Raw genomic sequence first — 17,026 nt, forward strand, 5'->3', positions numbered from 1 at the left:
CGAACAATAAAATACAGAGTGATACATTAAACAGCGAGCGAGGCATTGAAACAATGACGTGTACTTAATTTGTCCTCTGGGGGGCGCTGGTTCCATGAGAGGAACAAAGAATCCCCTCTGACATAAATTTAACTCAATCCTTGGTTAGCTAGGAATATTGGTCATTTAACACGTACTATTTCTGTGTCATATCATTTCTAAGAGAGTATCTAACGGTGCTGGGAACAAAGCATTAGTTACAACATCGATTAAATGTGAGATTAAATGTGAGATTAAATGTGAGATTAAAAGCACTGCAAAATTTACTTATTTGTGGATTCTTCTTTTCAACAGCAACAACATGGTAATATAACTACTCAAATTAACGTGGAAAGACCTACTAAGTGACTTAACAGAGATTCTTTACTTAAAACAAGAAGGCAAGTTTAACGAGACAACATTTCTTGTTCCCACAAAGGATTGCGATCTGCAGAGTCTTTCTCTGGGTGTGAAAAGGGAGAGGGCGTGTTAAGAGTCCAAATTAATGGCTCTTTGGTGGGGTAGGGAATCAAGACTGAAGAAGGGGGTCTTTGATGTCTGAGGTCATCTGAAAGAGGAACTTCGTTACCATGGTTACCCTTCCCTCTTGAGACTTGGGAGTGTTTAGAGGTTTATGGCTGCTGAGGTTAGTTTCTGAACAAGGTTAATATTGTCATTTTAACAGTGATGCATAGAGTCTGTTATATCTGCTTCACGGGAGGTGGTAGGTTTTATGGCTGAAACTGCCCAAGCAGCACTTGGGAGTAGAGCAAACCTTTCACCCCCTCCTTTGGGGCACTTCAGCTGTCTGTCTCTCAGGGAGAGACAAAGAGAGAATCTGGATTATTCCTTTCTGATATAAAATAATCAAACCCACACTGGCTTGTTCCCTACACTCGCTGTTAGAGATGTTCGGCTGACTCCCGGCTGTGAAGCGCACAGTTTCAATACACTGGGCTTGAGCTCGTATGATCATATCAGGGCGTGATGATTAGGGCTTAAAACTCATAGAATCAAAACTCTAGCATCCCAAAATTTATTAGAATTTCAGAGTAAATAATTTTTTATTCAGAAATGTCGACCTGAAAAGAGCTCCTATCAACACCTGCAAAAGTTTCTTAAGTCTTTAATCTCTCTGGTTCTGGTGCTCACAATTAACTTTTCTCTCATGTTCAAAATCGTTTTTTAGATTTGAGATGCTCCTGTCCTTATGTAACAAAAGCAATAATAGGCTAATTTAATGAATCACATCACATGTCTGAATCTCATAAATGTCAGCCATCAGGTTAGGGACTTTTATTGCACACATGAGCCTCAAATTATAAGTATTAGCGAGTTATGGTGGCGTTGTTCGGCCTCAGTCTACAAGTTCTGCTATAAGTTTTACAGGCCACTAGATCCATCTGTGTTTGCTTAGCTTAAAGCCCCAAAGCTTCATAATGCTTCATCCACTCATCACTACTCCCGAGATAATGTTAGCTGATCTGTCACTCAGATGATCGGCTAGGGAAGAGGAAGGACGGGCATCACAGCAAGGGACAGCAGCTGGATTAACTGCAGTCAGTGATCCAGGGACTCCAGAAGAAATGAAATGTGAAAGCAGGTGAAGAGGGACAAGAGATGAAAATGCATTTAGAAGAACGGAGTGAGTAGAAGATGAGTAAAGGGAGCACAGATGCCAGAAGTTAATGCAAGAGAATGCATTTGATATTTCTTGCAGTAGGGGTGAGAGAAGTGACCATAAAGGAGCTTAAATCCGTAAAATAAATTAGGGATGCAAACTTGGTTTTGTTTTGGATTTTAATGTGCAAATGAAATGCTTAGTAATTATCCAAAAATCACATAGAAAAAGAGATTATTCGAAGATTCGATAATCGTTTTATAATCGCATCGCAGCCCTCTGAGAGATTCTCACATCCAATGAGGATCAGAAACTGTTACAACATATTCCTACCGTACCTTATGTAACTTAAAAATAGTAACATCAGATAAGTTTTATTTGCCAGAAGTGAAAATAAGTGATCTTCAACAATTTTTGAGCTGGAGAACAATTAAATCAAAAATAGATTGTAGCTCTTCCAAAGCAACATTCATCTTTTTCCCAGATAGTGTTTAGATGTTTAGGCAGTCTATCATCTCAAATGGCATGAAATATAGTGCATTAAGCTGGCTTAATGGGAAAATGTCTCCCGGGCGTGCATGCCCACGGACCCCTTAGATTTGGGATAAGCCCCAAATGGCTCCTCCTCTGCTTGGTAGTGTTCGTGCATGGTTACGTCCCCTACGAGCTTTGTAGTTTCTTTCAAATGGCCTAAATTAGCCACTTTCGCGGTGCTATCCCAGACTGTGTAAAAGAAATGGACGTAGCCGCCATGACCCTGTTGGTTTGGGGACTGCCGTTTTGAAGCCTGAAGTTTGGCATTTCAGTCGTCGCCATATTGTTTCTTTTTTTCACCAGACGTGACCATATTTGGACGAGGGGGTGGAGCTATCTAGCTTGGTTAGCAAGGTGCATCTGTAATTCACAATAACTGTGATGTTAGCTGGGATGTTAATTTTAGCTAGCGACAAACAGGCTGAAAACAAAACGTACTTACTGAAAAATGAGCTGCCGAGTCCTGATAAGCTTTTTCTTGTCAATCAGCTTGTAGCCCCGCCCTAAAGCCTCCCCTGCTTCCTGGTCTCTGTTCCTCTAAATGGGACCATAATTTACTAAATGAACATCATGCTGTGTTGAAGAAGACTTGAAACTAGTGACTGAGACCAGAAACTCATCAGGAAAGTGTTTACTGAGGGAATAAATCAGCTGAGTAGTAGAAACATTTTCTCACAGACTTCTATACAATCACACTTCTTTCTGCAGCCGCTGGAGTCTAACAATTCTGTACACAGCTACACACTCACACAACTTAAATTCAGCTGGAGTGGATTTGCATCTATTTCCATTCACTTTGCAACACGTTTACAATTTGCTTCCTGTTCTGAGTGAGGCCTATGTTGCTTTTATGTTTTATGTTAAGCACTTTTAATTGCCTTATTGTTGACATGCACTGTACAAATAAACTTATACAGCAAAGATTACAGCTGAAAAGTTTCATGACATTAGAAGAGGGCACGGTTGGATATTACGGATATCGCCGGCCGTCCTCACCACAGAAACGGCCAGACACAAAGTCTGTGAAAGGAGGTGGGGGGAATTGTTTCGGTGACTGGGTGCGTGCTACTAACTAAAGTTAACTACTAATGGTTAACTTTGTTTTCAACTTCTAATTTAAAGTGCTGAACCAAATGCTCATTTATTTTAGAATAAGTATTGTAAAGTATTTTAACTAGCGATGTTGTGCTAGCTGTTTGTAACTAGCATAACAAAGCCACAAACAGCTAGAATGACAGGATATTTTATATATATATATGTTAGCACAGACTTGAGAAAGTTGACTATTCACAACCAGAGGTGTAACGACAGGCTTTCAACTCGTTCAGTTTGATGTTTGAGGTTGATTACATGTCATCCTGGCCTGCCATCTTGTTGAGTAATCCTTCCTGTTGTCTCTCTGTGTCGTTTCTTTATGCAACATGTCACTTTGATGAGCAAAAAAACCACAACTCTTGAGTATTTTTAACGTATTATGTTTATTTCATGACGGTGTGTAGAGAGGACAGGGAGAGCCTGACACAAGAAGAACAGCATGGCGAGAAAACAGCAGCAAACAGGCCTGAACAACCAAACAGCAGCCTTTTTCAGCTTTTTCACAGCTTTGAACAAAACCCCTAAAAGATTCCCCTGCGGTGTGATTATCCTCTCATCTCATTTTATTTCTATGGTGACGGCTAATAACGCTAGCAGGTTAGCCGTCCTGACTGTGTCCCAGTAGGACTGTATCCTGCTGCAGCTCATCTGACAGCTGGAGGGGGACAAGGCGTGGAAAATCAGTTTATACAGCCCCACTGTGAAGCACTGCTGATGGGTTAACACACACACACACACACACACACACACACACACATGAAAATAAATACACAGATACACAATGTTGAAGCCCGTGGCGTGCAGTCTAACCTTGGATGAGGGGAATAGAAAGTGTATGTGTGTGCGAAAAATGTGTGTGCATGTGTGTGTGTTTGTGTGGTAATGAGAGAGTGGGTGGGTGTAGAAAAGGAAGTGGCAGAGAAGAAGGTAGACAAAAAAAACAAAAAAAATAAAACCGTCAGAAAGCAACTGATGAGACAGAAAAAGGAAGACGAGCGAAGCGCGACGAGGACCGAAAAGGAGAAGGCACGAGGGGGAAGACGCAGTTTAGGAAAAGACCGGGAGGAAGACGAAACACCAACAGGTGAGAGAGACGGGAGAAACTTGTACACCTGAGACACGACTTTGAATGGAGGCGTGTAAAGAAGCAGCTGCGGTGTGTTAGTGGGGTGAATCATTTCAGTCTGATGACCTTTGTGACAGTGATGTTGTTTAATTCTAATAACCAGAGATGGAAGATGTACTTAGATTCTCTACTCAACACTCTATATTAGAGTACACCTACTGAAGTACATACAAGGCATCAATAAATACTTCCTCAGTACCTATACTGAGACAAATATGTAAGTCCAAGGGAAGAAGTGTGTAACAATATGTGTTTTTACTGAGTACAGTAATATAACTAGTGCAGGAAAGACGATGGAGTCACAGTGTTGATATTTCAGAATATTAATATCAATTTTATTTAGAGAGCACACTTAAAACAGCCAAGGTGCTTTACAAGGTAAAAGTATAGCAATAAAAAAATTACACAGACGTCTATCAGTCGTAGTATCTATTGTAAAATCATGACATATTTATCAAAACACTTACTTTATAGGGAGATCTTATTATTCTATACTGTGGTGAGCAGTTCATAAATAATGATGCGTAAACAATCAATCAACTTAGAGCATGTATGAGTTATTCTAGCTGATGTAATGGCCGTTACTTTTTACACTAAAACAAAGCGAAACAATGGAAACGTGAGAGAAAACTTTCTTATTGTAGTGTAAATATGTAAGTTTTGGGTGTTCAGTAATGTTTATCATTAAGAACATTCAAGTACGCCTGAAAGTAGGCTAATTTCAGTCCTTTTATCTATTGTAAAATTATTATTTATAAAAATACTTTTGTTATATGGAGATCTTATTATTCTATACAGTGACGAGCTGTTAATTTTAATGAGCTGCCAGCACCTGAAATGAGCATTACTTTAAATGTAATGGAAACGTGAGAGAAAACTTTCTTATTGTAGTGTAAATATGTAAGTTTTGGCTGTGCGGTAGTTTGGGAGAGCCGGGACGGTGGAAAAACGTCATTTTAAAAGAGACAGAAACTGTTTCTTATTGTGATCAACATCTCACACGTGTGTTTGATCAATAGCAGCTGCTGTTTCCTACAAATGTGGAACGACTTCGGTTTAATGTGAGTGGAAGTTGCGCATTAGTATGAATAAAATATTTGTTATTCTTGTTTTTATTTAAAATCTCAGACAAGTTCCTTCTTAATATGTGATTGCAAACATGTAATGTCCTTTATCTTAATAAAAAATATATAAAATTTTTATTTTTATTAGAATTTATGGCCTTAAAATCAATGCACGCTCAGACCTGCGCAGATCAGCCTTAAATGTAGATTATCCTTAAATTCCTGCTTTGAATCATATTTACAGTTAACTATACTTTATTATAAAAGGTGAAAGAATGAGTCGTTACTGTCTCTCCCCTTCTCACCATGCAGCAGAATCAACCCTGTCAGTGTTATATATTTTATCATTATTTCTGATGCATAAACATGTTAAGCAGCATTTTAATGTTCCACGTGAACCATGAAGAGTTAACGTTGGCTAAATTATGTAGTGTTTTGGGTTTAATTTACAGCATTAATGACAGTAATGTACAGTAATGTTATCCTCTGCATTGCTGTAGAGGAACTTGGAACAACTCAAGTGAAGTGAAAGTACCTCAAGTCTGTATATTAGTAGAGACATGTGTGTGATAATAACTACACCATTAATATATTTAATGACATAAAGCTGTTTACTGTGAATGAACCTTTAAAAAAAACTTTGGCAGAAAGAGTTTTTATTTATAGTGAAGCGATAACGACACTGAGGAGATAATAATGCGTGAATGTTTTCACCTGATTTGATTTGATGAACGTCTTTATATCACAGTATAATCTCTGTGTGTCAGTATAATCTTTGCATCCCAGAGCTGCTCGTAAACATCAGTGATAACAGAAGCAGATTTTATCAGCTGTAGCTAACATTAGCTCCTTGAGTTGGTTCAGTGCTCTCTGTCTGAGTGTTACTGTTTCCAAGCTGACTCATGAAAAGGTCAACCCTCTACAGGGTCAGAAATAGGCATGTGTTGACTGCGTACAGAAATCATAAAGCCAACAGGTCAAGTCATCCTCCTCAGCGGTCGATGAAGACGACGTAGAAACAAAGAGGCAGCGTTGTTCTTGTGTCGCAGGGAACTTTAATAGGGATCTCTGGATCGCTGGTGTGTACGCACCAGCTTTGCCGGTCGTGCACTCTGCTTCACAAACACAATTTACATTGCAACAATAATTTTATAAAAAAACGCGGGGAAGGGAAACACGTTGCTCTCAAGATAAGAGGCGGCAAAAGGAGCAAATATTCATACTGGCTGTGGCTGAATCTACATCTGCAGAAGCTCCATCCCCCTGGAGGAGTAACTAGTATACATTTGTGTATTACTACAATATTATAACAATAAATAAAAAGTTTAATGTCAGTATAATATTATTATATTTATAGGTTACGCTTTGTCAGCCTGCAGAGTGTTTGTAACATTTCAACAGCTGATTCACAAATAAAACAGTTTTCTGTCTTGTTAAGGTTTGAGTGGAACTAATATTAGTGTATTCATTATAATTTCAGACAATAGTATCATATATATAGCTTATCTTATGTACAGCTTATGTATAATATTAATTCAAGTTACAGCAGTTTCATTATCAGACGTAGAGTTGTTTACAATCTGAAGGGAGGAAATAAATAATACTGTTCTAACGCTGTGTGCTAACGTTAGCAGTAGGGTTGAGTGAATACTTCTAATAAATATATCAACTTCTGATAAACCCGTTTCAGTTTCAGTCTGCTCCCTAAACATTGAAAATACAGAACTTACTCATGCACCTTTTTAAAGCATGTATGAGTATAGCAAGCTGCTCCATTGGGGATTACTTTTTACACTACGACTTCAAGAAAGCATGAGAAAACGTTCTCTTTGTATAAATATCTGATTGGCTTTGCTGTAATCAGTCCCTGCAGGACTTGTTTGTGTCTAAAATGCCTGATTTTGCGGCAGCTTTTCTAAAAGACTGCGCTGAAAGTTGCAAAGTTGTTGGCTGTTTATTTGCAATGAAATTGTGGGAACATGTGAAAACTGCAAAGTTAGACGTGATTTTTAAAATATTTATATATTTAAATATACTTGAATTAATAATACTTGTTTAAACACTAAACTTTTTGATTCCTAAACAATGTTCTTAAATCTCACACGCACAGTCAGGTGTCATGCAAACAAGACAGCAGCCTGTCCCTCCGATAAACTACACGTTTTAAAAAACAGTTTCCCCGCTTTGGTAAAGAAGATCTGGATCCTGGTCTTCGCGGTCCTTGGCTGTAATTGTTGTCGGCACGTGTGAAATGTTGAACCCGCTCATGTCTGTGTCTATGACAGCGTTTTGCAGGAAACAGCGATGATCAGATTTGTGGGGATTTGTTGAGTTTGTGTTAATAGTTAAAATCCTGGAGGGACAGTGTAATGTGTATGATTAGATGATGACGTTGGCCACGTGACACAGGCCGCCTGCTGTAATGAAAGGTAGGTGCAAACATCCTACGTATTTTAAGCTGGCTAAAATAACAGTAACAGTAAACAGTATGCAAGTTATTTCATGAACAGTTCAATTTCCAAAGAAAACTATACATTTTTCCACACACCTTACCCTCAGCAATGCAACCGTGACGGGAAGACGGAGGACTACGGAAGCTTAGGAGGTACAGAAGAGGCGATGTGCAGCTAGGTTCATTTCCACTGGAAACATTAATAAAAATTACTCCTTGTAATAAAACTCACAAATGCTCGACAAAATCCAGTTCAATAAATATATTAATCCCACAGGGGGCGATTAGTTTAGAGCAGCTACAGACAACACGACATATGGAACAGCACAACAAGCCTCACGTGCACCATGGACAAGAATAAATGAATAAGAGATTTTATGCATTTAAAAGTCTAATTGCAGAAGGGATTAAAGAATTAGAGCAGCGGTTGGTTTTTAAAAGCTGTTAAAGCGTAACGACGTCCTGAAACAGAGAAATGCGGAACATGATCTGAAGAAGACAAAACCCTCGCTGCTTTACGCAGGATTCATGCCGTCTTTAAAAGATGAATAAAATTCAGAAATACAAACTGGAAATAAGAATTAATTAAGTGCCTTTTAAACTTAGTTAGCAGCCGACACTCAGTTGAGCTCATTCCTTACAGTTTGTTTCTGGAAACGTTTTGGATCCAGAGTGCATATCCCGGAAACAAACTCTGACACACCTGCTGAGCTGCGATTAGACCGTTGCTATCTGTGGGAGGGGTTTAGCAGACATCGCCAGCATCTTGTCGCAGTCGTAACTTTGGGGTTCAAAGTTCAGTCGGACTTAATTTTCCGTTGTGGACCGAGTGTGAAACTCTGTGTAGGTGTGAGCTTGAGTCAATGTGTGCTCTTTAGTTTTTCCTCCGTCCGGAGGCGCAGAGTCGCATTCATGTTTGTTATTGTGTTATGTTATATGAATGTGTGTAATATCAGTGTGCTGCTGCTGTGCTGTATGATTTGAATGATTCATGAGCAGCTGTTGCTGGTGTGTTAATAATCAACGCCTGGAGCATCTCTCTTCCTCTCTTTCATTATCTCTCTATCTATGTTTTCATTCGTTCTCTGACTCATTCTCTCTCTCTCTCTCCCCTCAGGTCTCTCTCTCGCTCTCTCTCTACCTGAACACTTGGAATCAGGGTAATAACGGCCAGAACAACAGGACATGTCTATTCCTGCTGCTTCTGCTTTCTCCTTCACCTCATATTTTGACTTTCCCTCCTTCACTATCACTTTCTCTCTCACTCCCTTTATTCCCCCGCTGTGCACTTCTTGTTTCTTCTTGTCCCTGGTGGTTTGTCATCGGCAGAGATCTGCCTTCTTTCACTTCTGGTTAGGTAGTTAAGCGGGTTAGTTGTTGGGTCAGTCAGTCAGTCTGACGTGCGAGCAGCTCTGAGTTCAGTCAGTTATGTTGTTGTTACAGGTGAGCAGGAGCTCCAGTATCAGACGAGGATTCACACCTTACTGACCTGAATTACACAAAAACAGAATGGCTGTCAAACATCTGGTAAGCCTAATCAATACATTTACTATTAAGACGTATTGACGGAGATTCAGCTGATCTGTGGAGCGCCTCCTGTTACTGGTCTGTTTGGTCTCGTGTGTGTCTGTGTGTGAGTCCAAAGTCATTCTTTTATATTGCAATCCAGAGCAACAAGCAATGCTAATGTCTTCATAATTACTGAAACTGTTATTTCCTTTAGTTTAGAAGCTAAATGGGAGAAAAAGCGTTTCTCAGAGGCCGCAATGTAAAAACAGCATACTGATGATTTGTTTGGGGTCGTGACGGAAGTGGAGCTGATGCTCCATCCACACTACTATGTTTTTGTTTTAAGACGCTCTGGGCCGTCTCGTACAGACCGGAAGTGCTAGCACCTTCGTGTTAAAGGTGTTGACAGCCCACCTAAGCCCCCTACCCTCACCATAACCATCCTCCAGAATGATCCCACAGTTGGATCAACGCGTCTCTGAAACATTTATTACAGGGCTGTTGTATTAGACTGCATCTGTTTTAGCTAAGTGTGCCTGCAGGTATGTTTACAATAAAACAAGACCATGAGATGCTTGAGCTCGGGCAGTGAAAAACTCCCAACCCGAAAGAGCAATCCAGTGTTTCCCAGCAGAGAACCAGAAGCTCATCCAGCAGACACTCTCACTGCAGTTACACAAGGACTGAGCGGCTTTTAGAAACGGTCCAACAAGACACATGTGACCTCCCTACGATCCTTGAGGAGGTAAAGATCAGGACAGAATCTCCACTTTTGTCACCCGTCACACTTAACAGGCTTTTCTGGCTTTTTTTCTTTACCTTCGGACAAACTAACGTGGCTGCAGCAAATATTATAATTTACACTCTTACAATCAGAATCAGAAGGAGCTTTATTTAAGTCTATCTTGCAAAAGTCATTCTATCTTCTGTTTGAGCCAAAGAGATGGATGATGACCATGCACACCGACTGAAAGCCCCCCCCCCCCCACGCAGCTTCTCACATCTCATGGTAGACAGTAACAACCGAATCAACAAATAGTTCATTTGACGGATTAAAGTAATAAAAACTATATTTGGTGTCACAGGAACAGCTGCAGAACACAAATGATCACAGTTATGGGTCGGGCTCATATCCTCTGCCATCACTGCTGGTTGATGTGAAATGCATGCTGGGATACTTCATCACCCCCTCCACACACACACACACACACACACACACACACAGAAGTTCTCACAGAAGGCAGCTGCCGAAACTAAATGTGGACACGTGAAAACAAGAACAGACAAGAACACACACTGAGAAAGTATTCAAAAATGACAGGAACGTTTAGCTCCAGTTGTCTTCAGACAGATAAGCAGATTAAAGAGCTTCTTTAACAAATCAAATAACCATCAAATATCTGAATGAAAAACATTTTAAAACACGTCACTTAGCCACGTTGAGTGCTGTCTTTGCATTTCAGTATATTCACTGCCCTGTGTGTGTGTGTGTGTGTGTGTGTGTTGAGTCAGTGGGTGTGTTGACTTCCTGCTGTGAGGAAACTCTTCCGATGTACAAACACTGAAACCTTTCAGATCCGAAATGATGTGCGACGAAACACTCTTGTTTTTAACCTCTTCGGTGTTCAGGCAGGTTGAGTTTTCAGGATGACATGCATCCTGTTTGTCTGTGAGCTCACCTATGACAGATCTGTGGAGTCTGACGGGGGAGCCTCGCCTCGTCATCCATAATTTGCTTGTCATGTCAGACTTCCTCAACTGAGCCGACAACAACAAACTGATCCACTTGCGTGAGCCGTGACGGGCAGCACGTGGAGTCTGAGCTTAACGCCTCCGTTTGTAGGGAAGCTCATTGATGAGAAAACCGTCAGGCGAGTGCAGGACAGACGTTTGAGTCGAAATAAAATCTAGAAAGAAAGACTAGAGAGACGTGAGACAGGACAGAATGGTGAGTACAATCAGTGTTTTTATTTTTAGAGAGCTGGCTGCTGCTGGAAACACAAAGACGTCAGCCAGATAATAAATGTCAGGGTGAAGGAGTATTTACATCCTGTGCTTTAAAAGTAAAAGTAGCAACAACACAACGTCAAAAACTCCACTGTTTGGTAGTTTAATATGTTTAAGTACAAAACATATGATGAACTTATAAAACATGATGCATTGTTATCACGTTTTACAACTTCAGTCTGCAAAGTCATGTTTTACTAGTGTAGCAGTATTTGAGTAGAAGTATGAAACTGCATAAAATGATAATACAAGTACACGTACCTTGAATAAACAGACTTAGTTACATTACTTAGTCTGGTAAGAGGCTGAAGAGCTGCAGTGTTGCTTGTTGGTTTAGCATTGAGAGTAACTTCGTTCACACTGCACAAAGTCATCTGACTAAACTTTGATATAGAAAATACTGATCGCTGGAGCTGTAATATTATCTCAAACTAAAATTCGCCAAACCTCCACACAGGCTCAAATCAGCGACTCAGAGGTGAAACTGTTTAAGAGTTTTGCCTGAAATCTCTCCCTCATTCACACTCTGATTTGAAATGAGATTCTGGACTCTGTCAGGTAGGTGTAGGTACATTTATTTGTCACAATATAACAGGTTATATAGTGAAATTGAGTTTTGGGGGTCAACAGGCTGTGGCAGGGTGATTACCGTCCTTTAGTATCCTATATTTGGGACATAAAAGATCATTTAGAAATGGGCCTAAAATTATTAAAATCTATTTATAATAGACAAAAGGCTAGGACCCACAGCATCTAGGTAGGTAGGTTTATTGTTACAATATAACAAGTTATAGAGTGAAATAGAGTTTGTAACTCCCTTCTGCTAAATTGCAGAAAATCAATTGTGAAAAATGGTAAACAGAAATTAACTATCATCACTGGAGCAGGGCTGAGGATGAATGAGAGATTAAGAGTCTGATAGCTTGGGGGGGGGAAGCTGCTCTGCAGTCTGGTGGTGCGGCAGCAGAAACTTCTATATCTCTTCCCAGAAGGCAGCAGGGTGAACAGGCTGTGGCTGGGTGGGTACTGTCCTTTAGTATCCTTTGGGCTCTGCAGGCACCTCACCGATATCACTGATGCTCGGGAGATGGGTACCAATGATCTTCTGAGCAGTTTGAATCACCCTGCAGAGCCCTCCGGTCCTGGGCTGTTTCTATTGGCTCCTCTGTAAAAGCTGACAAGAACTTTGGAGGAATTTGGCCTTCTTAAGCTTCCTCAAGTCATTTCTGAGCTTTCTGCAGTGTGGAGATGTGAGATGTCAGGTTCTCTGTGATGCTGATTCCAAGGAACCTGAAACTGTTCACCTGCTTCACCTCCGCTCCACTGATGTAGACAGGAGTGTGTGTCTTTATCTCCTTCTTCCTGAAATCAACGATCAGCTGCTTGGTCTTGCTGACATTGAGCAGCAGGTTTTTCTCTGAGCACCACTCTGCAAGATTATCAATTTCCTCCCGGTATGAAGTTGTTTCGTTGTTTGAAATCCAGCCGATGATGAGGGTGTCGTCTGCAAACTTCACAACTCTCCATGTTGTCGTGTACAGCGTGAACAGGAGGGGGCTGAGCACACAGCCCTGGGGGGCTCCGGTGTTGAGCACCAGAGTGGAGGAGGTGTGTCCGCCAATCTGAACTGACTAGAGTCTGTTTGTGAGGAAGTCCAATATCCAGTTGCAGAGTGTTGTATTTAAACCCAGAGGACTTGAGTTTGCTGATCAGCTTCATGGGGAGATTGTGTTGAATGCTGAGCTGAAATCCACAAACGGCATTCTGATGTAGCTGTTGTTTTCAGAGTCTGTAGGTTCAACCAATTTTTATCTATCAAAGATGAAGCATTGAATTTGGGAAGATTCGCTTGTCTGGCTTTATGGGGTGTCTGTCTGTCTGTCTGTCTGTCCAACACTTTGGTCCAGACTGAAACATAGCAACATCGATGAGATTGGATTGGCTCAAACTTTCAGACATGCACCGTCCCCAGCAGCCCGTCCTCACCAGAAACCAAAACCTCTGTACGGGTCGATTATTGTACAGCTTATTAAGACGCATCTTTGCGTTTTTAGAAACGCCTAGTGGCCGTACGACGGTAGCAAAGGAGGAAGTCCCAAATCTTATTATAAAGAGCACGAAGTCCACGTAAATTTACTGACTTATGTAACTTTACTAACTTTAACCCAAGCCACGATCTTTTCTTGAAACTAACTAGTTCTGGTGCCTAAACCTAACCACAAACATTTTTACAACATTTTGGATGTGTTATAGACCTGGGTAACACATTGAAGGTCCAGCACGCCTGTCGCTGGACTCCTACAGGAAACGCCCATTTATGTTGTTTTGGAAAACTGTCTTATTTGTTGTGTTGGAGAAACTTAAGACCTATTTTGTGGTTTAGGTATGGGGCTTGTCGTCCCCAGAGAAAGCATCTTACTGACTTTGGTGATGCTCTGACTTTTCTTCTACTGCCATCGGGTCCAAATTGTTATTTGTCTTGTATTTAAGACCAAATACCTGCAAAACTAACATTCCCATCATCCTCAGCTGTACTTTGTGTTTGGTGCTCCGAAGCAAATGTTAGCATGCTAACAGGAAATTATACAGTATATGTGCACACGTGGAGTCTGATGTCAAACTGCAACTTTAACACCCCAGTATAACTTTTCCAAATATGAAAATATGTTTCCTAAAGTCTCAGGATGGTTTTGCAGCAGTGAATACCTCCTCCAATTCCCTTGTGCATTGCATTCTGGGAGGATGGACTGACTGTTTTGAGGATACTTTAATTTGTCACTTGTCCAGAAACTACACCCACAAAAAAAATGCAGATTTCTCTGTGGGGTCTGGTCCAGCAGGTCGCCTTGTTTACCGCGATGTTATGACGAACTGACTGTCCTTTTCTCTCTCCTGCAGTGTGACGTTGAGATGAACAGCTAAGACTAACTCAAATACACACACACACACACCATGAGTATGCCGTTTGCAGTGAGCTCAGCCTCCCCTACTGCTGAGGACCCGATCACGCCTCCGCCCATGACCACACCTCCTCGCAAAGCCTCGGTCCGCCTGCAGGAGAGGTGGGTGTTTACCACACACACACACACACACACACAAAGTAGTATGATATTATTTTAAACATCCTACTTTCCAAAGACATGTTCGTTTATGAAAAGTGTCTTCGCTTTCTAAAAATGTCCTCTCTTTTTGATGTCAATTTATACTTCTGCAATGGATCTAAACGTGGGAATATCAATAAATTCCTTTTGCATTGTCTGTTTTATTTGTCAACATCTTAACTTTGATTGGATGTAAAACTCATTGCTTCAAATGCAATAACCCTAATTAAAAATGTGTTGTTATGCGATGGTCAGCATGGGAAAGGAGCGCTGAATAAAGGTGCTTATGTTGATTTCAAATTAGTGTTTGCATGTGGGTGTTTTCACAAGTACGTCTCAATTTGAGAAGTACCTATGATGTCGTTCCACATTTTATCGTGCGTCATGTAATGTGGGGAACTGGTCCGATCTTGACTCGTTCTTGTCCTCCCTCGGTCTCGGTCTCAGCTTGCTCTCAACCCTTAAACGTCTTGGTCTTGTCTCGGTCTTGTCTCGGTCTCGATAAACTCTGGTCTTGGTCTTGACTTGGTCTCGGTTTGGGCGACTCGCCACATATTGACGATTGGTCAAGGCCCTTTGGCGTCGCTTTTTCACACCCTGGGTTTCCCTTTAGCAACGCATAGCAACAATAAATATGCAACGTCCGGTTAGACTTTCAAAATAAAACGCTAGCGTTTCGAAACATCGCCTTTGAAACGGCACGGAATCAAAGTCGTGAAACGTTGCTATTTGGTTAGATTTAGGCACAAAAAGTACTTGCTTAGGGTTAGGAAAAGATCATGTTTGGATTTAAATAAATATATATGTCAGTAAAAACGTAAGACTTAAATAAAAATATTTAATGTTGACTTTTTGTTTCATACGGGACACAAACCCTGGACTCCTGGTGTTTGTTTCCTGTGTGAAACAAAAAGTCAACATTGATTTCTTTTATGTAACTAGCTTTACTTAACTAACGTAATTTAAATCACGTAATTGACATACTGATTTTAACCCACATCAAGATCTTTTCTTAAACCTAACTAAACTGCGACATTGCACAACAATAACCAGTAGTGTTATTTTGAAAGTCTAACCAGAAGTTGCATATTATTATTGCTAACATGACCGTAGAGCCCTGTACATACATAAACAACGCCTGACGCCCTGGGATGATAACAGGTTGAACCACACCAACGAAGAAGAATAAACTCAACACGGTGGAGCATCATGGCGGAGTCGCTGCAAAGCGACGCAGACACCGTCACCCGAGTATAAATACTCACAACGACACGTAGCCTACGCCGTCGGCTACAGCGCAGACTCAACACAGAAGTATAAACTGGCCTTAACAGTCGTAACGCTGATTCTCTACTGTGCTCTTTCTGTAGGCGGGGGTCCAACCTGTCTCTGCTACTGGACGTGAGCAGCCTGGGGGTGGAGCCTGTTTGTTCCGTTACCACCCCAAAGGAGGTGTGGCTTCAGCTGCTACACACCTCCTCGAGAACACTCACGCACACGATGCTGCAGCAGGCCGCCGTGGACACAAAGACACTGAATGTAGAGTACCAGGTAACTTTATTTGTTGTTTTAAAAACACACCTGTTGCTTCCTGTGTGTCGAGCGTGGGGACATTCAAGGCAACCTCCACATGTGAGCTCGGTGTGAGATGTGTTTGTGGGTTTGTTTTAACGTCCAGCCCCTCCCTGTCTCCTCCACAGAAGATACCTCCTAACTTTGTGAGCGCTGCAGAGCTTGATGTGCCAGGACACATGATCAAAGACAGATACAAAACCATCCTACCCAGTCAGTACCTCAGCCGTCCTTCCTGTGCTCAGTAGAAACACAGCAGTTTTCACGCTTGCTTATTGTTGTGGTTTGTTGTTTACCGTTTAGACACTGAGAGCCGGGTGATCCTGAGGAGCCCAGAGGAAGAGGCGGGGCCAGACGGCTACATCAACGCCAACTACATCAGGGTCAGAGACTAACATTATTTTACACTGAGTCAAGTCACCCTGCAGCTTTCTAAATGCTAAAAGCCTGAGAGTGTTTCAGGTGAAGATAAACACCTGGGATTTTTCTCCACTTGTTAAAACAGCAGATTTTCAATGGAAGTTCTGCATTGGGTGTTTTGTCTTTGTTTTAAGTCACATATTTTGTTTTATATTCACAAATGAGAAAAATATGCATCAGATTATCACCACACTGTTAATACTAACGCACACTACGCTGCAAATCAATCGACCGGCACAGAACCAGCAACCCGGTTTTTGTCCATTGGCAAAGTTTATTCAAACAAGATGGCTGCGTCCTCAGCAGTGCTGCCAAAAAGAGAGAAATGCGGCGTTGCTTTGAGTAACTTGAACAGAAAGAAAGAAGAAGAATATGGAGACACAGGTGGCTGGAATATCACAGCAGTCTCAATACTGCAGTTTTAGCCATAACATGTAAAAATACTACTGCAGTAGTATTAAAACAAGCTCAGTCCAGCTTACAGATGCATCTAAAAAAAATAGAATA

The 17,026-nt window shown here is 41.1% G+C and overlaps 1 protein-coding gene across 4 annotated transcripts in view; it reads left to right on the forward strand.

The window, feature by feature from the left end:
* Nucleotides 1-4,075: 4,075 nt before the first annotated feature.
* The window catches only part of LOC119906029 (tyrosine-protein phosphatase non-receptor type 7-like), a 24,541-nt gene continuing 11,590 nt past the window's right edge, over nt 4,076-17,026 (forward strand). The window contains exons 1-7 of one of the 4 annotated variants that reach the window (XM_038723500.1): nt 4,076-4,352; nt 9,028-9,070; nt 9,354-9,437; nt 14,325-14,488; nt 15,898-16,078; nt 16,228-16,312; nt 16,403-16,482. In XM_038723500.1, coding sequence (XP_038579428.1) covers nt 14,379-14,488; nt 15,898-16,078; nt 16,228-16,312; nt 16,403-16,482 — 456 coding nt within the window. In that variant the 5' untranslated portion in view covers nt 4,076-4,352; nt 9,028-9,070; nt 9,354-9,437; nt 14,325-14,378. Of the gene's footprint in view, nt 4,353-9,027; nt 9,071-9,353; nt 9,438-10,992; nt 11,368-14,324; nt 14,489-15,897; nt 16,079-16,227; nt 16,313-16,402; nt 16,483-17,026 lie in introns of those variants that run through there. The other 3 variants (XM_038723499.1, XM_038723503.1, XM_038723501.1) reach the window with 3 other exon arrangements.

Source organism: Micropterus salmoides, unplaced genomic scaffold, assembly GCF_014851395.1.
Source record: "Micropterus salmoides isolate LMB-PRFRI ecotype aquatic unplaced genomic scaffold, ASM1485139v1 Ms_hic_scaffold_16, whole genome shotgun sequence".
NCBI lineage: Eukaryota > Metazoa > Chordata > Actinopteri > Centrarchiformes > Centrarchidae > Micropterus > Micropterus salmoides.